At 38.2% G+C, this 27,795-nt stretch overlaps 1 protein-coding gene across 1 annotated transcript; it reads left to right on the top strand.

Moving 5' to 3' along the window:
* Positions 1 to 27,643, top strand: SLC5A7 (solute carrier family 5 member 7). Its single transcript, XM_060769702.2, has 9 exons — positions 1 to 186; positions 1,334 to 1,556; positions 12,868 to 12,981; positions 14,108 to 14,263; positions 16,512 to 16,660; positions 17,735 to 17,878; positions 18,232 to 18,385; positions 19,872 to 20,089; positions 21,905 to 27,643. Exons 2-9 carry the CDS (start codon positions 1,382 to 1,384, stop codon positions 22,523 to 22,525), a joined length of 1,731 nt encoding a protein of 576 aa, XP_060625685.1. The 5' UTR covers positions 1 to 186; positions 1,334 to 1,381; the 3' UTR covers positions 22,526 to 27,643.
* Positions 27,644 to 27,795: the final 152 nt, after the last annotated feature.

A 27,795-nucleotide genomic window follows, 5' to 3' on the forward strand; every position in this document is an offset into this window, starting at 1 on the left:
TGTAAGGTACTGGAGCTCTTTGCAAATGTGCCTGTCCCTTTAAAGACAGGAAAAGCTGCTTCTCACACTCTGCCTCTGTGGGTGAACACAAGGTGCGGAGATTGAGCTGCTTGATGCCAGATCAAGGGAAAGTAGAGCCGGAGTGCAGTGGAAGAAGGCAAAAGAGGAAACCTGCTGGAACAAGAGGTGAATTGGGGCAGGAATGGGGAGGAATGAAATAAAAGAGGGAGGTCATGGCAGGAGGGGGAGCTTTTGTCTAACAATACAGTGAACAATAACTGTCTTTGCTGGGTGTCAGTAATAAAAGGAATCCAACTTGTTACTGAAGCTACTCTGAGAGTTTTTAGAAACTCCCAATGTGAGCAGGAATATTTCCTCCAGATGCTTATTTTTTGCCTGAACTTTAAATAAAAACTGTTCATGAAATGTAAAGGCAACTTTCACTAAAGATGAAGCAGGAAAAAGAAATAATCGATCTTCGCTTGAGCGCTAGGATTTGGGGGAGATGCTTGGATAATACTGGACTCCAATTCTTAAAATATTTATGTAACAATTAGGATACCCTCTTGTTCCCTGGAAATAGATTGCTTATTTCCTGATGCAAAACTGTAAGCAATTTTTCAAAGGAAAAATAACAAGGGGAGCCAGGGTTACAATATATATTAATGTTTTGTATATATACTATATTTATATGTACGAACAGTTTCTACTCATTCATTTAGAGAGCAAGTGACAGTGTTGGATTCTATTTATGCCCTCAATGTTTTCCTGTATCAGTGAACCAAATGTTATTCTTACCAAATGAAAACAATATTGCAAAAGTGGCAGGTATTGCCTTTGCATTTCTGGTCTTTGTTCTTTTAACAATGGGGGTTGGCGAGGGGATGAAGGGGATATTTGTTCACTTACCTCCCAGAACAGTTGTATAAATGTTCACTGCTATGGAAGATTAAAACTGGTTTCCCATATTCTTGAAGTCTATGGAGAAACTTTTGATTCCAAACCCAAATTTATGTTCCACAAAACCAATTAATTCCAGAAAAAAAATATTCCAATCAACTTGTCTTGCTGAAATTAATGAAAGCTAAAACAATGAGCCACACCCTTATTTTAAGACCAAAATGTTTACTCAGAAGTACTACAATTGCAGTGAATGACATATCGATTGTCTGAAAAGTAAGCACGATTATTTCTAAAAGAAAGCTATCATATGGTGATCAATGTTTAGTTTAAATAAAATGAATTTTTAAAATGAATTAGTATGATTTGGACTCAAAAGTCTGCATTTCCTGTCCAGCCAATGTATAATAATAAACTATTATCTTTTCTCCAGCTTTCATGGTAATGAAATAGCAATCCAGAAAATTGTTACACCTTCAAAATGTCATTCCACGTGGAGGGCCTGGTAGCTATCATTTTGTTTTACTTGGCCATCCTGTTGGTTGGAATATGGGCTGCTTGGAAAACCAGAAACAGCGGCAGCGGAGATCGTAGTGAAGCTATTATAGTAGGAGGAAGAGATATTGGCATGCTGGTGGGTGCATTTACCATGACTGGTATGTATGTACCTCTCTTTTTACTTTTTACTTGAGGGTGTCATTGGTTTCATGCCAATGTAAACACATCATTTGCAAAGGGTACAGGATGGGATCTACAGAATGATGCTTGAGTGTTAGTGATACTCTAAGCTGCACAAACAGTACTGCCAGAAAACCTTCAACAAGTTGCTTCTGAGGCCCCTTCTGCACTGCCATTTAATCCAGATTTATCTATTTATCATGTCAGAAGCAAACTGAGAGTACAGTTGTAATGTGCTTAAAACACAAAGTTAAAAACTTGGCATTTTACCACATTATCTGCTTTGAACCGGATTTTATAAGTCTACACTGCCATATAATCCAGGTCAAACCAGATAATGTATATTATGTTCTTTGATAATCTGTATTATATGGCAGTGTAGAAGGGGCTTGAGGATGCACATGGAGAAGAGTGTTTGTCTATGTTTTAGCGTTGGCTTTGAAAAATCACCCTGCTGGTCTTGTTAATTAATTCATCATTAGCAGTATGTGTCAATATGCAACTTAATAGTTCTCTTCACTATTTACATAGAATCTCGCTAATAATTAACTACAGTTCTCATGTTTAATATCAGAAGCAAGACTTTTGAATTTCCCTGTTCCTTCAGCATCTTGTTAAAGAAAGAATAAAGAAAAATCTGTCAATGATTTCCTGTACACATCATGAGAAATTTGTTTAATGGAGCATTTCATAATTTTTACTATTATCATTTCAAAACCTCTTTTACAATACTGAACTGGGTGAGAAAAATCCATATTCATACAGAGTGACATCAAAATATAATGTCATAAAGACCATTCTAGGTGCATTTCTTTAAATCTAAAGCATAAGTACCTGCTGACTTGATTAGAGCAGGACTGGCCTTATGACAATTTCAAGTCAATGATTCAGGACTTCACATCGTAGGCCCCTTCCACACTTCTAGATTATCTTCTTATCCTAGATTATCTAGCAGTGGAGACTCAGCCCCCTTCCACACAGCTGAATAAAATCCAAAATCTGCTTTGAACTGGGATATATGGCACTGTGGACTCAGATATTCCAATTCAAAGCAGATACTGTGGGTTATTCTGCCTTGATATTCTTCGTTATATGGCTGTGTGGAAGGGCTCTCATATATTCCAGTTTAAAGTAGATAACGTGGGATCATATCCTGGGGTATAGTTCAGCTGTAGTCTACAATGCAATGTAGCCCAGATGTAAGTCATTAAGACAAGTATAATCCAGTAATAATTGCAGTGCAATCCAATATATGGTTATTCAGAGGCCAGCCAACAGTATGATTCTATGATTTTAACTCGATCTGAGTAACAGGTCTTATATCCTGGGATAACGTGAATCAGTTCTTTCATAGAGCTGTGCCCTTAATAGTGTTGTGTGCACTCACAAAGAAAAGGGGGTTGCTAGATCAAGAGCTCTATTTTCCTTCCAGCCACTTTAATTCTGGGGTAACATCGAAAATGGCAAGGCGGTCAAGTGGTGAGTCACAATGCACCAAAATGCTTAAAGCATTCATGGATAGTCAATCATTTACAGGTGTTACCAAAATGTCACTTAGGAATAGTGGCAAAAAGGCTGTTAGATATGAAATGATTCCATACTATTTTCAAAAGGACTTAATTCTAGAGGTAGAATACAGATATTCAAACAATAATCTGTCTCAGACTCAAATGTTTTCTTTCACTGCTATCCTTAACCTTTAATTATTATTTTCAGTTCTGAAATATACAAAAATCAGTACAGACTTTGAAAAAATGTTCCTGTTGATTTCAATTTATGCTCCATCTACATTGCTATATCATTCAGTTTCAGAATGCAGATTAACTGCATTGAAATGGATTATATGACAGTTCAGACTCATATAATCCAGTTCAGTGTGGGTTCAATCTACATTATATGAGTTTACACTAAGCATTATAATGCAGTTCAAAGTAGATTATATGGCAGTGTAGATGAAACCTACATTTTCATTCTTATAAACAGGACAACTGGTCTATAAAAATAAAATTATCTAGCATGCCAGTTAACCTAAGGCAAATAGTATCTTTCTTCTCCTACACAACCAAAATTTAGGTTTTCATTTTCCCTTTTAATTTAAGGAGAGAGTCAAAGTGGTGTATTTGTTTGAGCATTGGACTATAACTCTGGAGAAGAGAGTTTGAAACCCTGCTCAGCCATGGAAACTCATTGGTTGACTTTGGGCAGGTCACACTCTCTCAGCCTCAGAGGAAGGCAAAGGAAAACCCCCTCTGACCCAAATCTTCCCAAGAAAAATCTGTTCTAAGTTGGAAATGACTTGAAGGTAAATTAGGTTGCCATTGTGTATCCATCAAGAGAAATAGCTCTTGTGATTTTATCACACCAGTTTAAACTATCAGATTTGACAAAAAATTCTGTGGTCACACCCACCTCCTAACGAATCCCATCAGATTGTGTCACATTAATTTCACACTAATATTTTGTATGCACATCTGGGACATGGAAAACAATTGCCAGTTAGTGTTTTATCAAGCAGGAGAAACAGTTTCTAAAATCGGAAAGTTGATCTCCATTTAATTCTATCGACAGAGCAGGCTACCGCTTCCAAAAGCAATCCAAATTTCACCAAGCAGCATCTGCTGCCTACTATGCATGATTATGTTCACTACTACGTATTTAGAAAGTGGCAACTGTAGTCTTCAAAAATGACTTTTATAAAATAATCAGATTCCTTTTTAAAGAAAATTAGATTACAGGGGGGAGGGAAATAAAGAAAAGGCAATAATAAATAATTTGTAATAAATAAATTGGGAAATAGGAAGAAATAACAGGCTTTATTTCAATTCAGAAATATATTTTCAGGAAAATCCTATGCATTACCATGTAGAAATAAGACTCCTTAAGTCCATGATCATCACTTTCAAATAGGTAGGATTGCATCTTTAGAGATATGGAGCAGCAAAATATATTTTAGTTTGTACTGGATTTCCAACTGGTACATTTTTCGTATTTAAAAAAAAACCAAATTTATGTTAAAATCTCACATCCTGGCTGCATTGAGATCCTGATTTTATCACATCCCAGTTGAATTTTATTTGTCTGTTTCTTGCTTTGTACCTATCATTTCAGCCACATAACTTGCACATCCAAAATTACTCAAGATCAGCTTTTTCCTTTCCTTTCTAGCTAGATGTATTCTAATTGTGTCACAAATTCATCCATAGTACACTAAGGATTATAATCTATAAGTATCCTTTTCTGCATAATTACCGTTCATGAGAAATTATTTTTAATTTCATTGCCTGGTATTATTTTATTTCAAAATAAAATTCCATATTTTTAAAAATCCTGATTTGGATTTTAAAAATGATCCTAAAAACCCTTTAAAAATGATCCTAAAAACAAAAGATTCAGATGCCTTGTGTATTTGGTAAGCTTTTGCTGAGAACCCCAAGTGCCAACTGAGAACACAACAAGAGGAGTAAAATATGAAATATGAAAATTAGTTGCTACATCTAAGAAATAATTATAGCTGACATATCAGTGTGCCTTTAGCAACATCTGTAACCAGGTGAGGGAGAAAACTGACTGATATTTTCAGTCTCTGAAGTGTGCAGTGCATAGATTTTAGAAATTGTTTTAGTGTCCTCAAATCGCATGACTATTTTACCTATTGCTGCTGGTTTTACTTTAATCTTGTCTAGGGCTATATTATTTGTGTTACTTTAATGTGTTTATTTGCTCATTATCAAACCTTAATTACTTGGTATCTTAGAAGTGTAATAAAAATAATTAATTGTAAAAGTACCATCAATTTGGTCAACAAGGGATAGATCGAGATAGCACATGGACTTCTGAAAAATGAACAGGCTAAATTTGTTTAAAGTGGGACTTTATTCATTCATGCTAATACTGATGTTTCCAGCATGGCAATGAGACTAAATGTGAACAGGTGTTTTTAATACACACACACACACATATATATAGAGCCATCCATTTTAAAAGCTGTTTTATGTCGAGGATCAGCACTTTTTTTTTAAGTTTCCCATTGGCTACAATTATTTCTTTGTTTCCTGGAAACTCTCCATGTTCTGTGAGCCAGTACTTTGAGCAACACTAAAGGACAATATGTTAATATGGGTGGGAGATGCTATACATTTTTGCAGTGCGGAGCTCTTTCGCTCAGCCATGCCTCATTCCAGGATATTCTCTCCCATTCCTTCATACTTTCCACCTATCACCACTAACAGTGTGCCCACTGAACATGTTCGGGACTGTTTGGCTTTGCACCAGCTATGAATATGGCAGTACATTGCCCCCCCCCCCCAATATGAATTCTGCCCCCCAATGAAATTTTCCTTTAGTTCTCAAATTTCCAGCATTGCAAAGAGTGAGATACTGGAAATATTTGAGATCCAGGACTCTTAGTTTTTCTGTGTTCACATTTTGATTACGTTGTCTCCCTCTTTTCTTTGGCTGTCTAAATGGTTATTTTAAAGATCAGATAACGTTTTAAGTTACTTTGATGCTAGAAATTTAGAGATTGAAGAAAAATATCATGGGTGGGGCAGAATTGTTAGTTTGGGAGGACAATATCCAGTCTTACAACTATGCCCCCATTTTTCCACAAATGGCTTTAGTATAGAGTCCACACTTATTTATATCTCTGCTTTGTTTGTAAACTGTGTTGTTTTGACAATCTGTAGAAGAAATCAATCTTAATATATCCAGTAATCTTAGCTTCCCTTTTAAAATGGATTTCCCATGTTAGAGCTGAACTTCAGTTAAATGAAATGTACCTGAAAAAGCAAAACTATCTGAACTTGTCTTTGCTAATTGATTGCAATCCCTTCACGTGTCATGTCTTTGTTTCTTCTGATAACATGAATGGCCTTAACTATTCCTTATGTGCCGTTGTGTCTTTTTTTTTACACACACACAACAACACTGCACACATGGCAGGTAAATCTGGTTATTGAATCAAAATAAAATAGTAAATAATAATAGAGAGGGGAAAACAATAATAAAATATAATCCAGAATCATCACAAGCAAAGCTGGTTATAATGTAAATGGAGTTTCACAGTTTTCTTGTAACCATGTCATGGTTGGCAAACTGGCAGCCTATTGCTGATTTTGAAGTGGTTATTTCCTTTTTGTAAGGAATGCTTTTTGATACAAGCTCCTTGCTAGACTTCCTTCATCTCGGTTATTCTAGTTAAAGGATGGTGAGCCTTTGACCCTCTAGGTCAAGGCTTCTTATACTTTTTCCATTTGCAGCTCCTTTCCTCCAGAGAATTTTTAATGTGACCCCAGGTATGTAAAATAGGTATAAACACTAGGCTTGTGCATTTCTGCTGAACCCCGATCCATTTCTGCTAGATGGATACTGGTGCACAGCCAGATGGCATTTTTGGACTTCAGCCAAAAAATACAGTTAGATCCGGCCCATTGGCGGCAATGAGGGGGCTCCCCAGTCTCCCCTTCCCTTCATTTTAGGCAATGACATTGTTTGTCCTAATATCCTTTATTAAGACCAGGATTTAAAAGCATCAGAGTTAAGATATCTCTCTTTCTGCTATCCTTTCCCTTTGGTCTGTAGAGGATACCTCAGTTTAATGGTTCCTTAAAGCTGTTTATACTCTAGAGGAGACAAGTGCTACAGGTGCTGTAAGTACGCTCTCTCCCCCTGCACACACCTTTCCAATACATTTTAAGGAGGCTTTCCACTTCCCAGGGAAGGAAGAGTAATGACTTGGAGCTATTCTGCCCTTGGTTTCCTTTAAAATGCTCTCTCTTTTCTCTTGAGTTGCACTGCAGGCCCTGCCTGGAGTCGTGCCTTTCCTCCCCTCACACCTTTCCGTTTAAGTTTTAATACTTCCTTAAAGCTATTTCTACTTTCTACTCTAGAGGAGAGGTAACTAGGTGGTAGTAGTTTCTTGAGAATGAGGCTTTTATTTTTGTTTGCTGGGATTACTCTTATTGATAATAATAATTCTTTTTAGAAGTATTTTTTTGAAGGAGAGGCGGGGAGGAGAAAAAGAAGCTAAAAGGTTGACTCTTCAAGTCCACAAACTCACGTGGGCACCCCACACTTCTATCCTTCATGTTCCCAACTCCCAGTCAGTCCCTCTTAATAAGAAGAATCAAGAAAATAAAGGAAAATCAAAAAGATTAAAGAGAGAGGTCAAGCCAAAAGCCAATCCAAAAATACACTGAAGCCAGGACACAACTGTGATGCCAAATAGGGGAGGAGGAGCCATGATCGGCTGCCACGTGGTCACATTATGGATGGGAAAACGTGACGGCTGGGCCCTTGCCATTACAGCCATCCAATAGAGCCAAAGAAGCCTTTGTGACTAAAACAGAACCTTCCACAAGCCTATAAACACAGGCTGGTTCCTTTAAAGTACAGCTGAAGCATTTTCTGTACAGGCCACTGTAAACACTGCAAGAAACCTACTTTTGCCATTTTTTTCTTCACCACAACACTGAGCTATGAAGACACCACTGGGGGACAGGACCCACAGTTTTAAGAAGCACTGATCTAGATGATTTTGACTATATCTGCAATAATTCAGTGTTATCAACTATGGGGGGTTTTTTCTGTTTCTGGTCCAAAACACTAGAAAATTATAGTTTCTCAAAACCTAAATTAGATAAAGATGCATGTTTATTTTTTATTTTACTTATACATGGCATCTCTTCTCCAAAACAAAAATCATTTAACATATAACTATTTATTAAACAATTATTAACAACTAAAAGCAAGTTGTGATATTAAAACAAAAACTAATTATAATATCCACAGTTTAATTAAAAGTAATTAAAAAGCAGATGCATTTCAAAAATGCAACACACACTCATTAAAAGCAACTACTCTGTATTTTTGTCACAGACCATCTGTTGTCTTCAGTAAAATCACAGTAAATATAATTAGCCACATCCATAATAATACCAAGGTTTTATTTCTTCAAAACATTAGTTTTTGGACTATAACTTCCAAAATTCTCAGAAAGCATGGCCAAACTCTACTTCCAAAACTCTACCTGGGGAGAGTGGATTGAGCTCCCTCTGTCAGCTCTAGCTCCCCGTGCAAGGACATGAGAGAAACCTCCCACAAGGATGGTAAAACATCAAATATCCAGGCATCCCCTGGGCAATGTTACAGACAGCCAATTCTCTCACACCAGAAGCACTTTGCAGATTCTCAAGTCGCTCCTGACATGAAAAAAAAAACTTCCAAAATCACTATTTTCTTTTAAAATCTTGTTGAGATCTCTATGCACCAGCACTATATTCTGTGTAAGGGATTCTTCTAAACCTTAAGACAAGCATCATAAATATTATAGTATTATTCATTAAAGATATCAAGAATGGCATTGTCTAGTCAAATACATCACTCCTGGGCCATATGAAACCAAATCAGATCTGATTTCCTGATACACTAAGTACAATGCCAGCACTGCCAAGATGTATGGGAAGCATTTTGCTGGAAAGGCAGGCCTAACAGTTAAGCCATGGAGAAATGCCAGAATTGAATACCATAGGGATACTTTTGTTATTTTAATGTTTTTAATTACTCATTCCCCCCCTCTGTAAAAGGAGTTTCTCAACCAGTTTATATAGCATGAAAACATCACTGAAAAGATGAGTTATTGAATCTCCATAATTGTCCATAAAAACACAATGGACTTCACTGGAAAGGATATGTTAGACTCCTTATATCAGCCATGGTGAGAGTGCCTAATGTTAGGTTGGCCCTATATTGGGTAGAGTGAGCCAGCCATATCGGGCAAAATTAAATTTGGGGCATGCTGAAAAAGCAGCAATTGTTTACTTACAAATGTATTATGACTCATGTTTACTGATGCTCCAGGATAGTTTGGTGGTCTACCTCAGGCAGCAAAATATATTGGGTCAATCTAGAATATACAGCTTAATCTTGCCTGTTCTAGTCTATAATGAACCCAAACGATGGTTCTTAAAGTGACAATTCACACCAACACTAATGCATCAGGTTCCATTAACTTGGCATCCATCTGGTTCCCATTCCTTTTGTAAGTAGCAAAACAGAGAGTACAGCATAACCTTACGTAGGATATCTTCACATTGAAGTTTTATGGTCCCTTTTCACTTTTTGGGAGGGGACCTGTCAAATGCCATCAAACAATGCTGGCCTGGCTACACTCCCATTTCTCTTGAAATGGAGGGGAAGTGTCGCAAGATGCTTCCTCCTCCATGACGGAGAGGAAAATTGAGCTACCTGAATTTTTTGCTCTTTCATCCATATAATAACAATATAAATATAACAAAACTTTACTTATATCCCACCATATCTCCCCATTGGGATTCAGGGTATTTTTCAATAAGTTGCGGCAAACATGAACTAACCGAAACCACCCAAATCATATCCAACATCCACATCAAAATAATAATAAAGACAGCACCAAACAATAGACAATGATGTAAAGTTATGTTTTCACAGGTAAACATTAATAACAGACTGGAGGATAAACACCAATAGAAATAAAAACTTTTTAAAGATTTAAAAGCCAATATAGCTAGAGTGGCAAGCCATTTCCATTCCATAGCATCTAAGCGTTGATCTTCTATGCCTCCCTATATGCTTCAGTGCATAAGAAAGTTTTAACTGTTTTTTAAAAGAGAGTAAGGAGGGGGCCATTTTGATCTCTTTTGGGAGTTCCAGAGGCAGGGAAAGGGCAATGCATCAATGCTGCTCTTTCACCCATATGATGGGAACAGGGGCAGAGAAGCAACACACCTTTTCCCATCCCCACAATAGAAGGTGGGAGGGCACACAGAGCATCACAAGGCACCCCATGCACATGCCCTTTTTTCCGGCAACTGCCAGCAAAATGGAACAATCCCAGGGGCTGTGTGAAGAGGTCCTTGGCAAACATATGGTCATTCTTCAAAGACAGAAACAATACAGGGGAAAAGGCAACAGGCTATGAGCCTGGTTGCCACCAGTAGTGCTTCTGAAGGCAGCCACACGTGTGAAAAAGGAATAACAACTTGATTTTTAAAAAATATAGTAATGCTCAAAGCTTTGGTTCCATGTGAAGAGTGTGACTGCTTCTAAATGAAGGATGATAGCACATTTGATAACAAGGACACCAGCAGGAGGCTGGATAAAATACTGGAGACAAAGCCAAGAATGGGAAGCAGTCATAGAAGATCAAAATTAGCACTTGATCAAGAAAATGTACTGATTTGACCTAGACGTGTTTCTGCCATTTAGACTGGGTAAAATGGGCCCAATAAGTAAGTGATAGGAGGAAAAACATTTCTCTCTCAGTTTTACTACCTGGGTTGCCTTATCACATGATTCTTAGCATAAAAACTATATGGTTCCCTAGAAGGCTACAAACTCAACCAATTCTCACCACACTTAAGTTGAAGGCTTAATTTATTTCATAGCCCAATCTTAATTTTCTAAAACCAGCTTTGAGATTTCATTGCTGGACAACAGAGATATTGATGTTATTGTATACCTTGTGGTTTCTTCTGAAGATAACACAGATACCCTGGACTAAGCATATGTGAGACTATGGATATCTGTATAGGTAGTCTCCAAGTTACAAATAAGTTCTTAAGTTGAATTTGTATGTAAGTAACTCCAGCCAAAAGTATATATTTTTAAGCTTTGGATAACATAGGAAAAGGTTAGTGTCCTTGTGGTGTTTATTTTGCTGTCCTTGCCCCTGTTCAGAATATTTCCCTTCACTTTCTGTCCCTGTGATAATTGGATTTTGAAAGGCATGGTGATAAAGCTTCAGTTTTCCTCATGATAATTCTTCCAGGAGTAATTTTCAAGAGGTAGATTTCAATTCAGGCCAACAAGGCAGGGCAGAATTCAACAATTGTTCATACAGCGCTGGACCATAGGTCCTAGCAACCCTGTCCAGCCTAGGCAACGGTGAGTACTGGTGAGAGCTATTCCCCACCCATTCTGTAGAAGGAGGATAACTTGACTTTTTTGTTGGAAATGTACAGGTTCCGTACATATGGATCGACAAAATGCTCACCGTTACAATATAATGTTGTGCCAATACTGTGACAGCATGAGATAGTGTCTTAGATATTATGATCATTGTCCCTTTCAAACAAAGAATCAGATTCTGACTTACCGTACAAACATATAGAACAAATCAGTTCAGATCAATGAGATTTAAGTGAACTGTCATAATTAATTTTCCCTGTTGATTTTATTCAGGCTGCTCTGATTCTGGCAATGCTGAAGTCCCACACTTCATGTTGGTTGCTTAAAAGATTTGCTACATTTATGTTTTAATAAAATTAAAAGGGGATACATAAAATAAATGGAGGTGCAAATTATTTTAGAAACTCCAAAATGGATCCATTGACAAGTATTCCAACAGGAAAAAAAGAAAGAAAAACTACTCCATCAAATGATTTCAATGGAAGTGTTTCCCAGCTTGAACTACAATGTTTCTGTAGGTGAGACATTTTAGATATTTCTACATTCTCTGCTTGACAGAGATGCTATTGAGCATCACCTCATTAGCCATACAGGACAAAGCTATACCACAAATGTTGCTGTTTCACAACTGAGTGAAGACAAAATGCTTATATAAAGACATAGTTGAATTTGGGAATTAATCTAAACAAACACAAGGCTAGGTTTTTGAAGGATGACATATTTTTAAATAGGTTGTAGAGCTTCTCTTCATGTTTTTTAATATAAAAAAGCATGGAAGATACGTTCCCAGATTTTGAATGGATATATGAAATCGTGACTACTAATAAACCCCATTGAAATGAAGAATACCATAGTCATGGCGGAGGACCTAGAAAATGCTTAGAGACATAAATAAAAATGCAGTCATTCTTCAAAATGGAAACTGGGCTTCCAGCACTTCCAAAATTTTGTCTTTGTGTTTTGGTATTTTTGGTAATCTTATAAGTTTTGCAGGGTTCCAAGAGCAGGAAATTGTCCTCTCAAATCCTCCACTGTTGTCCAATCTATTAGCAAAGAAAATGCATAATAAAGAACATGAAAGCAAATATGTTTAAGTGGGTGAGACAATTACATTTCTCTCTCTCTCTCATGATCTCAAATTCTCTCTAGTTCTTTAGAATGCATCTTCAACATGTAATGTACATAGGCATATTAAGGGCATGTCAACTAACAAATCTTTAGCTGAGACGCGGCTGCACACAATGTCACTCTCTATTATTCTGAATTAATACCACAGGTGAATTCTGTTGCGTTTCTTCTCCCATCTATCCTGCCCTTTAAAGTTCTTCTCTATTTCTTCTTCAGCCACCTGGGTTGGAGGTGGTTATATAAATGGAACGGCCGAGGCTGTGTATGTACCAGGCTTTGGACTCGCTTGGGCCCAGGCACCCATTGGATATTCTCTCAGCCTTATTGTTGGTAAGTGAAAGATGCAAAATTAACTGGTCAACACACATTTTGGTGCCTCAAATGTTAGTCCTGCTTTTGATTATATTTGATTTGCTGATTCCAAAAAATGAACCAGTTTTCTCCTATCAGCTCTAGTTTTTGAGATACAGAACATGTGACATCTACCAGTTGCCACCTGCTCACCCATAAAGAATCATAACCATATCTTAAAAAAACTAGAGCGAATGTGGTGTATCCAATGCAATTTTCTGAGTCAGCACCCCAGATAACCTCAGGAACAGGCCTAAAAACCAGGACACCAAGGGAAAAAAATGGTTTTGGTTGGGCTGTATTATCAATAATTCCAGTTGAAGTTTATCTTTCTATTCAGTCATCTTCAGCCATCGTGGTCTGGGATGTTATGAAAATTAGGGTTGCTAGATAGAATATGGGATAGGGCTCCTGATGCTTTTGAGCTGAAAGGAGTGGTGGATGTTAAATAAACCTTTATTTACTATCATCATTATTCTAATCATCAATCAGTGAGGTTTGCTGTGATGTCTCATCAGGAGGAATTACATCTTTCTAATCCACATTTTGGAGCCCCTGGTGGCACAAAGAGTTAAACCACTGAGCTGATAAACTTGCTGACTGAAAGGTCGGCGGTTCAAATCCGGGGAGCAGGGTGAGCTCGTGCTGTTAGCCCCAGTTTATGCCAACCTAGCAGTTTGAAAACATGCAAATGTGAGTAGATCAATAGGTACCACTCCAGCAGTAAGGTAACAATGCTCCATGCAGTCATGTCGGCCACATTACCTTGGAGATGTCTGACAAAGCTGGCTCTTCAGCTTAGAAATGGAGATGAGCACCAACTCCCAGAGTTGGACAGGACTAAATATCAGGGGAAACCTTTACTTTTACCTAATCCACATTTTAGCTGATGGACTCTCACACACATTCCTGTTTACTGGCTAGCAGAAAGGGGTGGATGGCAGCAACTGAGAACCATTCTGCTCTGTTCCTGTAGCTTGGATGCACAGCAATGACATCAGAGACCTATGGAGAAACCTGGAAGGTTGTGGAGGATACCCGTTGATGGGAATTATAATTCAAGTTGTGTTGATATCTATGATATTTCTGGGTTTTGGTGTTTCAGGTGGCTTGTTTTTTGCAAAGCCCATGCGTTCCAAAGGCTATGTGACCATGTTGGACCCCTTTCAGCAGATTTATGGGAAAAGGATGGGAGGGCTTATCTTTATACCTGCCGTGATGGGAGAGATGTTCTGGGCTGCTGCCATCTTCTCTGCATTAGGTAAGAAACACTAGTAGTAGTTTCATAGAATGATCATTAGCTGCTGGTATCTGGACAAATGTATGGGAAACTTTATTAATAAATTTATTTGTAGTCTGTCCTGGTTCTGATTAAATGGAAGTTGGCTATTTGTAGCACAGAGGAAACATCCAAAAGGAGAAGTGTATGATCACTGGTGTGCATGTACATGCAGTCACAAACACTTACTAATCCATTCAGAAATTCAAGGTAACAATGATACAGAGGTACATTGGTATCAGAAATCTGATTGTAGAACATTCTGCAGAAATGTCAGGTGTCCTTCTATTTATAGTAACGTTTGGGGAATTTCATCACGAATGGCTTTGACTTTACAGTTTGTTTTAACTTTAAGGAGATTTGAGGTGATTATGTTGCAACTGAAAATGTATTTGTTCATATTAAGCCATTTAATCTTCCTAGTAAAAACAGAAAGATCCGAACGCTGAGCAATAATATATCTCATTACTTGTGCTTGCAAGTTTAGAGGATCTAGGATTTCTTAAATATGTAATTATACTGTTGTGAACTATCTGATCAAATAACATAAAATGGAAAAGATGATAGATAGAGATGGCAATGTGAACACATACTTATGTCACAGACAAGGACTACAGTTGAGTGGGAAGATTCAACATTGTCAAGCATCTGATTATTAACTTATACAGCTCATGTGTAACTGAAAAGTCTAGACAAGTATGAACCTTTTGCTGGTCTCTAAGGTCGTTCCCCACCCCTCCCCATTTGAGGGAGGTTTGTTCTTAGCCAATAGGAGACCACTAGTGCTTCCCTCGATTCCAGTCTAGAATGGCGGCATTAAGATCAGATGTAGAGGGAAAACGTGATGTGAAAGAAGAAAACTAACTGCAGTTTTGAAATAATCATGACTAGTTAAGTCTAGAACAGCTAAAAAATCAAATTCTCAAGAATTACATTAAAAATTGCTTCCAGTGATCCAGTATCTGATCCCAGATTATCTGCTTTGATTATCTGGATTATATGAGATTACACTGCCATATAATTGTGTTTGAAGCAGATAATCTGGGATTGCAAACTGGATTATATGGCAATGTAGATCCAGCCTTTGTCATTTGACATCTCAGCCTTTGATGGAATTTAGTCTCCAAATGTTTTTTTTTTTTTCGCATTCTTGAGAGAGACTATAGTTTGATAGCACTTTTAGCTTCAAGGAAAACCCTTCAGAATAATTACTGTTAAGTGGTCTTTGCAATGTTTGCTAGTTGTTTTCCTTTTTTAAACACACACACACACAAAACTGCACATGCAAAGCTGTTTTTGCAGTAAAGACTTTTTTAAAATAAAATAATCAACCTGATCTCCAGCTGTGCTCTGATTAGCTAGAAAGCAATGGGGAGCTTTTTAAACATCATTTAATCGTACGTGCTGAAAAGTCTGAGAATATATTCCATGCTGAGGTGATGGAAACTGAATGAGTTCAACAATTTTCAGGAAATTTAAAATGCGCCCTCTCTTTTTACACACTGCTCTCTAAGTGGAAACTTTCTGAGGTGCTTCACAAGCAAGCAAGCAAATCAAATGCCTTTTAAGCCTGTTGTGCTCTCAAAAGAACAACTTGTAGACTGGGAATGAAGTGAGACCTGTTAATTATAGGCATGAGTGGGTCACATAAACTATGAGATCAGTATAGCAAAGTATGCAAGAATAGGTTCCTTGCAGGGAATGGAAACAGGACAGCCAGCTATGATGAGTACGGTGGGCGTGTTCTGCGAGTCGTTGTTGAAAAGTTTAATCTCTTCCAATCTCTAGCTCCTTATTTCCCCAAAGCCCTTCCAACAAGACAACAGTTAGGTAATGTTAGACCCTAGACTATGTGTTCTTATGACAGCTCCTCTCCCATGCCACCCACCCTTACAAATGAATCTGTCTTCATTCACATTCTTTAAAATAACAAATAGCATTACAAGCAAAACCTTTGCATCACCTCAAATGCAATGTTTAACTACAGTCACTTCATATCTGGCCAGCTGCTCATCCTCAACTTTATAGTTCTCAAATCTTGAGAACATCATGTATATAAGCAACAAGACTCCATATACATTATTTTGCCTCTTTTAAGCATCACAAACCTTCTACCTCTTTAGCAACCCATAACAACATATGTAACTATGAACTGATGAAACATATTTGATGAATGCATGTCTTTCTAAGATGGGCTTCTCCTCATTTCTCTCTCCAAATCATTTTGCAGGTGCCACTATAAGTGTGATCATTGATATCAATATGAATATTTCGGTTATTATTTCTGCCCTTATTGCAGTTCTGTACACATTGGTGGGGGGGCTTTACTCAGTTGCCTATACTGATGTTGTCCAGCTGTTCTGCATTTTCTTTGGACTGGTGAGTATCTTTCTATATTCCTGTATCTAACCCTATGGTGATCTTCCTGAGTGTGGAGGGCAGGAAGCAGTTGCTTTATTAAAACCTAGATTGTAAGAAAGTTTCTGAATGGCTATGACAAATGATGGCTCTAGTGGGTGGAATTGACAGTCTTCTCAATCAGACCTTACAGGTGCAGTTGTGCTTCTGGTACCTACTGGGTGTGTACACCCCACCAATCTACTCCGGACCTATTGATCAGAACTACAGCTGGAATGGGAAACCTTTGTCCTCCAGTGGTTTTGGACTACAAGCATACAAACATTTTCCATTGTCCAAGCTGGGAAGAATTGTTGGAATCCATACAATCAGAATTCCCTTGGTCCAAATTAAGGCAAAATATACTCTGTCCAACGTCTATGGAATTTTATTGCCATCCACATAAGATGCCCTGTTTTGTAAAGTCTGTTCTATTTTGCATAGGTTTTAACAAGATAAGAAATCTCAAAGGAGAGCAAATATCTGATGAAAGACTTACCTTTTGTGTCATATAGATTTACTTCGTATAATTCCAGCTAGTTTGGGCTGGACCTGGCCACCAGGAGGACCTGTTCTGTAGTGCTGTAGGGAAAACATGGCAACTCCCCATCTATATATTGTTGGATTGCAGTTTCCAGCAGATTTAAGAATGCTGGGAGTTCCAGTTCAACAATATTTAGAAACCTACACCATTGCTGCTCCCTCCTCTGCCTAAATTTAGTTCCTAGTCTCAACTAGAGAAGAGCTGTTGAATTAAAAGAATTTAACTGTTGTGTTGATTTACTTACTGTTTTTACCTAGATGCTCAGTTTGTAAAACACCGTGTCAGTAGTATGTTTATTTGATATTTCCAGAAAGGTTTTCTCCAGACCTATGTGGGATGTCAAATTTTCTTTAGGCTGAAAAAAAATCCTGATAATCAGAAAAGGTTATTCACTGCCTTTTCTAGGCAGAAATCTGTTTTTTGAAACAAGAACTGTCAGAACAATCAGTTATGAATTACTTCTTTGCTCTCTTTTTAATATTCATTTTAAAATTGCTTCTCTTTTGTGTTAGTGGATCAGTGTTCCATTTGCCATGTCTCATCCTGCTGTGACAGATATTGGCTACACGGCTGTACATGAAGTGTTTCAGGAACCTTGGCTTGGAACCATTAAAACACCTGACATCTTCATATGGGTGGACAATTTCTTGTTACTGGTAAGCACTCCTATGGAAAATTCTAGAAGTGCAAAAATGACTGAACAGAAGATGCTTAAGAATTTTACAACTGCCTGACCCTATCCTGAATATAACAGGTAGCTGATGTTAAGATAGCAACTATGGAAAATATTAGACTGAGTTTATTTGTTGAATGGGGAGCCTTGGTTGGGTGAATTACAAGTGGTACCACACAAGGCAGAAAGGGGTCTGTATGATCTTACTTTGAGGCCCAGAAGATGCCATTTTTAAAACAGGAAGTGAACTAGAAATCAAGACTATATATTCAGCTGAACTTAAGTGAGTTGCTCTTGGCCAGGAATTGTGGAACATCTTCTTCCTGTTATTTACAGATTCTAGGAGGAATCCCTTGGCAAGCGTATTTCCAACGAGTTCTTTCTTCTTCATCTGCTACATATGCTCAAGTGTTATCCCTCCTGGCGGCGTTTGGATGCCTTGTGATGGCATTACCTGCAATACTCATTGGTGCAATAGGAGCATCAACAGGTACGTTGAATCTCTTGTTCATGGTGACTTGAAAATGTTGATTTAGCAGGGTTGGCAAAGCTTTAGATGACCAAGTTCTGACCTGTAGCTGTCATTGCTATATGAGAATTATAGTCCAAAGCATCTGGAAGGCCTGAAGTTTTCCAACTCTACCCTAGGGAAAATGAATATTTCACCTTTGGTGACCATGCTGATCTCTCCTTTTCTCCCATGTTCCTTTTTCCTTGGTGTTTAATACACTTCTTGCCTTTTTAGTTTTAAACCTGTCTTTGGTTTAGGACATTTGAGAAAGGGGAGTTTTATTAAGTTGTCTGTTTACACACAAACATGTAAATATATATTTTTGCAATATGTATTGTTGTATATGTAATAGGCAATATGTTTTTTTTTCAATTAACGTGTTTCTATAATATTTAATCCTGCCATAAAGCAATAATACCTAATAGTCTATTGAAATGGAAATGGAGGGCCAAGCTGCATATGATTTCAAATATCTGATTGCATTGCATTTCACTTTTTAAAAGTGTGAAAGGTAAATACCAGATAAAATTTCAATCAGTAAAATGGAGGTGGGTTGGCTGAACAAGATGTCCAGAAAGCAGAGCTCTATTGTAAACCATTTGCTTCCCTGCACAACTAGCAAGAGAAAATGCTATTTGCATTTATTATTTATTTAAACATACATTTTGATTGTGTTTATTTATTTATTTATTTTCCTCCAAGGAATTCGAGGCAGTGAGCATGGTTTTCTCCCTCCTCAGTTTATCCTCACAAAAATCCTGTAAGGTGGATCAGAGGCTGAGTCCCCAAACTCACAGAATGAGCAAGAATTTACACCTAAGGGTGCACCTACATTGCTGGAGCCCCCAGTGGCACAGTGGGTTAAGCCCCTGTGCCAGCAGGACTGAAGACCAACAGGTCGCAGGTTTGAATCCGGGGAGAGGTGGATGAGCTCCCTCTATCAGCTCCAGTTCCTCATGTGGGGACATGAGAGGAGCCTCCCACACGGTTGATAAAAACATCAAATCATCTGGGCATTCCCTGGGCAATGTCCTTGCAGACGACCAATTCTCTCACACCAGAAGCAACTTGCAGTTTCTCAAGTCGCTCCTGACACGACAAAAAAAAAACCTACACTGCTGAATTATTGCAGTTTGACACCACTTTAACTGACATGGTTCAGTGCTCTGCAATTTCAGGAGATTTAGTTTTACAAGTTCTTTTTCTCTGCCCAAAATTGTTGGTGCTTCCCCAAATTACAACTCCTGCTGTCCCATAACATTGAGTAATGGCAATTAAAGTGGTGTCAAACTGCAGAAAGAGTACAGATGCACCCTAAGTTTTCTTAGCATTTTCCCTATCTGTCTGTAGATCTCTACCTATTAATTATTTTATCTTGTTCAGGTTTCAGAATTTAAGCTCACCATGGTGTTTAAACTTCCTTTTGCATAGAATCCATAATTATCTATGTATATTTGTATTACAGCTTGGAACCAGACTGCATACGACGGTCCAGATCCTAAGCTAAATAATGAAGCCGACATGATTTTACCTATTGTCCTTCAGTATCTTTGCCCAGTGTATATATCCTTCTTTGGCCTTGGCGCGGTGTCTGCTGCTGTAATGTCCTCTGCCGACTCTTCCATCTTATCAGCAAGCTCCATGTTTGCACGAAACATTTACCAACTTTCCTTTCGACAAAGTGTAAGAGTAATTTGCAACAACTTTTTTATGGGATACAGTAACACTATTACACTTGGTGGCTGGTTACAGGTTTCCTATATAGAAAAAAGAAAAAAGAAAGAGCACTCCATGAGTAAGCAGACTTTGAAATTGCTTATGGGATCTATTTTGAGTTTTACTAGATCCCCACAGTTCATTAATGAGAACCAGGTGGAAAACAGTAGGAGATCGGGGGCTACAGTGGAGTCAGCTGTCTCATGCAGTTCAGAAGTATTGTAGTATTGTATATTGGAATGCAAACCTGCGACTGGGTTACTGCACATCCAGGATTCTAGCACAAGAAATTAAGGTTTAGCAAAAGATAAGCACGAGACAAAGTCTGGCAGAAAATTCATTTTTCTTGTAATCATTGTACTATTAGAAGCCAGAACCCCTTGTTGATCTACTGCATGTCACTCAGAGGTGTACCAGGATATTGTGATGTACATTCAAACCATCCCAAAGTACTTAGTTGTTGTTGTTGATCCATGCAGACCTTTGAGACATTGACTTAGCTTCGCCCACATTTATAGCTTTACCTGCCCACTAACTCTAGGTAGTTTGCAAAAATCCCTTCCTAGACCCCCACCCACCCACTCAAGGAAAGGGAACAGAAAAGAAGTGCAATCTGAAATTATAGTGGCTTATGACTTCCACATTGATGGAGTAGTAAATGGTTCCATGTTTCAGTCTGACCTTTAAAAGAATTTTCCAAGGGTTGGTGGATGATGCTCCAGCACCATTTGGCAAAGAAGACCTGCAACTCCCATCCTTCTACAGCATTGTGCCGTAATAGTTAAAGTGATGTCAAACTGCATTAATACTACAATATAGATACACCCCAATGCCCTGACCCTTATTTCCAAAATAGGCTCCTCTGGATAACTACTCTGAGGTCCCAAAGGCAAATGCAGCTCCCAGATTTTGAGATGTATCCATCCTCTAAAATTATGACTGGGAAAATGAGTTACATGCACCCTGGATCGGTTCCAAGACCCCCAGAGGGTTACAATTGCTCCAATCATATTGTTTTGTCACAGCTACAGTAGATCTATTCAACAAATTGTTGAATGGAAAGTCAATACATCTCATTGATTTGGTGGGTCTAGTTTAGGTAGGACCACCAACAGAATTTAAGCCAAGGGTTGCCCATCCCTGCTGTAAAGGATAAGGCCATCCTTCATCTCTAAGAGTTCTTAGTGAATGGATGATGGGGGAAATGTACTTGCCAAATGGCAGTGACTTGAAATGTGTCCAGAGGAGGGTGACCAAAATAGTGAAAGGTCAGAAAGCTAAGCCCTTGAAGGAGTGGCTTGAGAAAGTGGATGTGTTTAGCCTGGAGAAAGGACTGTCAAGACATAACATGATAGCCATTTTTTTAATATTTGAAAGGATGTCACATTGAAAATGGGTCCAGCTTATTTTCTGCTACTACAGAGACTAGGACACAGAGCAATGGGTTCAAACTACAGGGAAAGGGATTCCACCGAAGCATTAGGAAGAACTGTTCAACAGTAGAATACACTACTTCAGAGTGGAATGGAGACACCTTCTTTGAAGATTTTTAAAAAGACTGGATGGCTATTTTTCAGGAGTGTTTTGATTATGTATTCCTGTATGATAGAGGCTTGGATGGGATTACCTTTGTGGTATCTTCCAACTCCATTTTAACAGGGCAGTTTGGTTACAAGACACAAATTCCTAGATTTGTGGTGAGGTTTTTTGTTAGAATTTTAGGAGACTTGGATCCATGTAATTCTCTTTTCTTTTTTGACATACTGTTTCTATGTCTTACAGGCATCAGACAAAGAACTTGTTTGGGTCATGAGAATTACCATTTTCATGTTTGGAGCAATGGCAACAATGATGGCTCTGCTAACTCAATCTGTCTATGGACTCTGGTACCTCAGCTCTGACCTTGTGTATATTGTCATCTTTCCTCAGCTTCTGTGTGTCCTCTTTATCAAATGGACTAACACTTATGGTGCCATTATGGGATATTTGCTTGGCCTTCTACTCCGGATTACTGGAGGAGAACCATATCTGCATTTGCAACCCTTGATTTTCTATCCTGGTTGGTATAAAGATGAGGACCGATACATTCAGAGATTTCCTTTTAAGACAGTAGCCATGCTTACTTCCTTCCTCACTAACATTGGAGTATCCTATCTAGCAAAATACTTGTTTGAAAGTGGCACTTTGCCACCAAAGTTAGACTTCCTTGATGCTGTGGTTGCAAAGTATAGCAAAGAGAACATGGACAAGACAACACTTGTGAAAAGTGACAATATTGTTCTCAGTGAGCTCACACCTGTAAACCCACGACACAGTTTGACTCTGAGCTCCACCTTCACTAATAAAGAGGCCTTCAGTGATATTGATTCGAGCCCAGAAGAACCCATTAAAGAAATAAAGTGACGGCGACCGAACTAAAGAGAAGTACTGCTTCCATATCCCTCACAATACAACAGGGTATGCCACAAAGGGAGATCAGAGGCATTTAAGTTGAAGGGGAAATGGATAAGAGAGCAAACAAGATAGTCCACAGTAAATTCTAGGAGCAGAAATAGCCTGTGGAATAAACTATTGCATATATTATAAAATCTGTTGGCTAGAATGATAGAATATCTCACTCTTGTTGCATTTGGATGAAACAATACTATTTATTGGGAAAGTGATAGGGTGGTCACTTTTGCATTTTCCAAAAACACATCGCCAAAAGAGAGAGGACAAAAAGGGCACAGGTTTCCATAAAATCATCATACTTAAAATAATTACTTCGACCACAATCTTATGCATGAATAAGTTCCCCTACTGAAGTTGTTGGACCTTTTTGTGCAATGCAGAATGTCTAGATTCAGATTTGCATAATGGGTACCCTTTTGCATGCAGATGTGCATGTCAATGTAGATGTATTCTGTGGCAGATTGGGGTTGCACAGTTTTTGTCATTTGACACAAGGGTGCCTAGCACAAACAATGGGGAACTCCACATGCAGAAGTTTACACCTCACAGTCCCAAAGTAGGCTTTCAGCCTATAATTTAGAAATACTCACTGAACTCACTGACTCTTAGTATCCACTAGGAATTGGTTCTAGGACCTCCTCATGGATACCAATATCTGTGGATGTTCAAGACCAATCATATATAATACTTTGGTAAAATTGTGTCCCTTATATAAAATGGCAAAATCAGGTTTCGCTTTTTGGAATTTTTGTGGATGGGGATATTTTCTGTGGCTATGGAGGGTCATCTCACTAGAGCAATGGAAACTATGGCCAGATAGCCTGTCCAGTGTTCTGCCTGCTCTCCAAGTGCTGATGGATGATAGCATCAAGCCTCTGCTGCCCTTCCTTCTTATGAATTTGTTCTAAACAGCAATTTAAACTGTCTTCTGAAGGCCCCTCAAACATTGGGCATCCCAGTTTGACAAGACAGTCCTAATCCTCAGTTTTTCAACATTATAATATGTCCCAGTTATCCTTCCCTCTTCCTTATACAATCCTCTTTCGTCCTCAGCTTATTTTATTTAATGGAAACTAAATTCAAACCTCGAAAGTAGTTTGCATAAAGTTAATTCAGCATGGGAGAGAGGAGAGGAGGAGGGATCTTGCCCTTCTCAGTAGGCAAAATGCCTACTGTTCTTCTCCATTAATGTTTGCCATCTTGTCCACTCTCTGATTAGTCATACGTATCCTGGTTTTCATCTGAGAAATAGCAGAGAGTAGGGGACAGTCCTCTAGTAAATTAACATCTGTGACCACCTTCAGGGCATCAAAAGTGGATCTGGGGACGAGAAGAAAAAAATCAAACCCTTTCCCATTTAGGGTTGCCAGAGTCTTTTCAGATGCCAATATAAGCCAACTCAAATATGGTCAGTACATTTAGGACAGACCTAGAAAAAGCCAACCTCTAGACTTATGAAAGAGGCATCTCTCATGACAATTCCAGGCTTTTGTGAGATCAGAGACCTTACAATAGCCAAGAACTCATGAGAGATTTGAGAAAGGCAGGAGGAGCTAATAGCAGGAAGAAAAGGCACTAGCTGCCCTCACAACAGATGGATCCCTGTGGAATTTGATATTAATTTAAAAACCATTTCGTTGCAAATGAAGTAGTCTGCGGGATCAGTCTCTTGTGAATGTAGCTGGACCCTACTGTTCCTATTTGCACTAGATCCTAAAATGTGGCTAAGCACTGTGTACTTTGGCCTCAGGCCCATTGGGCTCCAAGAATTTGTACTAGCTCTCTTCCCACAGCCCAGCCTGACCACTAAAAGGGATGGAGATTGTTTGAAGAAAAAATTAAGGAATTGCCTTGGTTCCTGGTGTTCAGGCACTTGTAATGTCCCTCCATAAACTGTGAATTTCTGTTTGGGATCAAAACAGAACAAAGGAGGAAGTCCCTAAATTCTATATAGTCCATCTGTTGCTGGGTTGTGCCATTTCAGAGTAGGGCCAATCACCAACTGAATAGATCACAAAAGGTTTCCTCCAAATACAATCTTGGATGTTGCAGAAAAGACTACCTTAAAATCATATTCCTGCCATTCTAGTCTAACATGTATACTGGGTATATTTTATGCAAAAATTATTCAAACTTGCAATAACTTCACTTTCAGTCTGAAATAGCATAGCCTAGCAACAAATATTTCATCCAGGACTTTTCCTCATCTTTTTCAATGTGCTGTATTACTAATTAGTCAACTGCTTGATTAAAGAGCACAGCAGGAACCTATTTTCCAAACTATGACTTTGTATATATTCCTAGCTGTGTATGGATTCAGTGTGTGCCTTTCATGTAACCCTATGTAGCCAGTGTCAATATGAGTCCTGGTAAATTGCTGTCACTTGTGTATTCATCCAATTATCCTCATGTTTGTAAATGTCTTTCAGCCCTAAGATAGTCAGCATTTGGATAGAGATGGTTTTGCTGTACTCTGAACCAAACTGCACCAAACTATTGAATGTGTGCAAAGACTCATGAAACTAGCAATATGTCTATTCTCAAAGTGGTAAGAATCTGTGATTTAATTCAAAAAATTGGCACACGAGGAAGTGAAAAGTTCATTGGAACAAATGGATGGATTGAACCATTGCTAAATAGTATTATTGGCATTTTGATATGGGAAGTAATTACCAATGCACAAATGCCTAGAACAGCCGAACTGCACCAAAGAGGCAACAGCTTGTGATCATTGCTTTGATTTTACTCTTAAAGTTACATTAGAGATACAGTTTTATGGAAAAGTGGTTCTCAAGTGGTGAAAGGTATCTTGTTTGTTGTGGCACATGTTTTCCCACGCCTGCATTAAGCATACTTTGTTTTGTGATTGGTCATTAAGAAGGTAAAATTGGAAGGTGATTGGAAGACTTAATATGCAAGTCTGATTGCTGAGACCTATTTTTACTGCTGCTGTCGCTGCAACTGTTGGTCCCACACCAGAAAATCGTTGATAAAATTGTTATTATCTTTTCCACGCAACAGTAAAATTATTTGATAACCAGGTATAGGAATAGATTAATCAGGGAGGTCTTTCTGAACAATGGCAGAGGTTCCAATCCTGTCTCCTTTTTGAAATCTATAGATGAGCCAGAGAAGAAATACACTGAAACATCATTTATACTACCAATCCAAGACTACTGGCCAGGAACCAAAGCTGAGGGAAAGTATTTTTTAATTACAGCACTCATAATCTCATCAACATGACTGATGAGTAAGCTAACTGACAGATGCCAAAAACTATAGTTAAAAAAAGTAACTTTCTAAGATCTACTCCAAACCAGAACAGTCTCAAAGCCTTGCTTGCAGTAGTTTCATTCTCTGGTCATAGGAATTGCTCTTCTCTCCTTTGAACTCGCAAGAGTTCAGTCAAATCTGTCCCTTTGGGGGGAGAAGGGTGGGGTAGAAATGCATGGAATAAATAAATCTGTCTATCTGGCTGGTTGTCCATCTGAGGAGATCTGTGAACTGGCCCCAATCTTCCTAGCTTATTTCCCAGTCACAACTTGGTCTGAGGAATTAAGTATTTTGGAGGAGAAAGAGTATCAAGACAAGACAATTGAAATCTTAGTGTATACATGTTTTCATATTCATTAGGCTTAACATTTTTTAAAAAATTAATGACATGCTCTGTACATAAAGCTATCCAACTTAATGGATCATATTTAACAAATTCACAAGAGAATACCACTTATAGTAGCAGCTGAAGGCAAGTACCTCTGGCATCCAGGGCTGTAGCTAGAAGGTGTGTGTGTGTGTGTGTGTGTGTGTGTTAAGGGTTCTAACAACTCCCAAAAAGGTTCTAACCCCCCACCCAATTTTTCTCATAAAAAAGACAAAATAATCAAGAGTTTCCAATCTCTCAAAAAAGTTCTTGGTTTTTATAAACCAGATTTTCCATCTTTTTTCTAACATATCAGTATAGTACATAAAGTATCATGTCTACATATTGTATCTCTAACCTCAATGTCTACCAAATTTATGTAAAATATATCTTATATTTAATCTATGTCATATATATATATACCTGCTGTAAGGTATATATACCTTACAGCAGTGGTTCTCAACCTGTGGATCCCCAGATGTTTTGGCCTTCAACTCCCAGAAATCCTAACATCTGGTAAACTGGCTGAGATTTCTGGGAGTTGTAGGCCAAAACACCTGGGGACCCACAGGTTGAGAACCACTGCCTTACAGCATTTATCCCACCTTGTCTTTAAGTTTAATTTCTTTTTTAAAAAATAAACCAAACATCCCACCTTCAAAAAACAAACAGCACGAGTATTTTCAGGCCAAATGTATCCAATCCTTTGTAATTATCACCTATAACATTTATATTTGGTTCTCTACTATGCCTCAATCACTGTAAAAACTAGACATAACTCATTCAAAGTAAATAAGCATCATTCCAGATACATAGATAATCTTAACTTCAGATGTTTTGTTTATATCCCCATAAATCATCTAGGCAAATCATTCCCCTTCTCATTTTATTTCTTCTTTCACAGCTCTGTCTAGGAAACATTAATTCTCAGTAAAATCCTCTATAACCACTATCAGCTCTCTGATAATAAAATCTCTTGCTTGCAAAAGGTTCCTTCAGATGACACAATTTTTTATTTCAGTAGAAAACCTGAATGATCTGTTTTTCTCCTTATCTTTCTTTCCAACTTGAATTTCTCTGATTCTTTGCCATTTTCATTACACTCCTTGACCTTATAAGCCTCAGTTCCTTTCAGGGCTTATTTCCAAACTGTTGTCATCTGGTTTAAATCCTCTATCACCTATTTCACCTTGTTACTCATATAACATGACTCCTTCAATGGAATGGGGAATGTACAACCCTCCAGGTGCTGTTGAACTGCCACTAATTTGGTCCAAAGTAGATCCAATAATGAAATAACAAAAAGCGAGGGTCCATTTTCACCAATCATGTTTGCTTCAGATGTGTTGCAGTTTAACTCCCATGGAACATAGCCAACATTATTATGTAGTTCACTCCAAGTTGACAGAGGCTGGTGCACACAAAAGATTTTTTAAAAAAAGAATATCCCACACAATGTGCTTTTCTTTTTTAAAAAAAAAAAAGAGAAAGGAACAGGAGAGATCCTTGAAATCCAAGTGTAGTGGGAAAGCAACAAATTTTCTGTCTTTTGTGAGGGCTGAAGAACTAAGAACAATTGCTG

This window comes from Anolis sagrei, chromosome 3, assembly GCF_037176765.1.
Source record: "Anolis sagrei isolate rAnoSag1 chromosome 3, rAnoSag1.mat, whole genome shotgun sequence".
In the NCBI taxonomy this organism is placed as follows: domain Eukaryota; kingdom Metazoa; phylum Chordata; class Lepidosauria; order Squamata; family Dactyloidae; genus Anolis; species Anolis sagrei.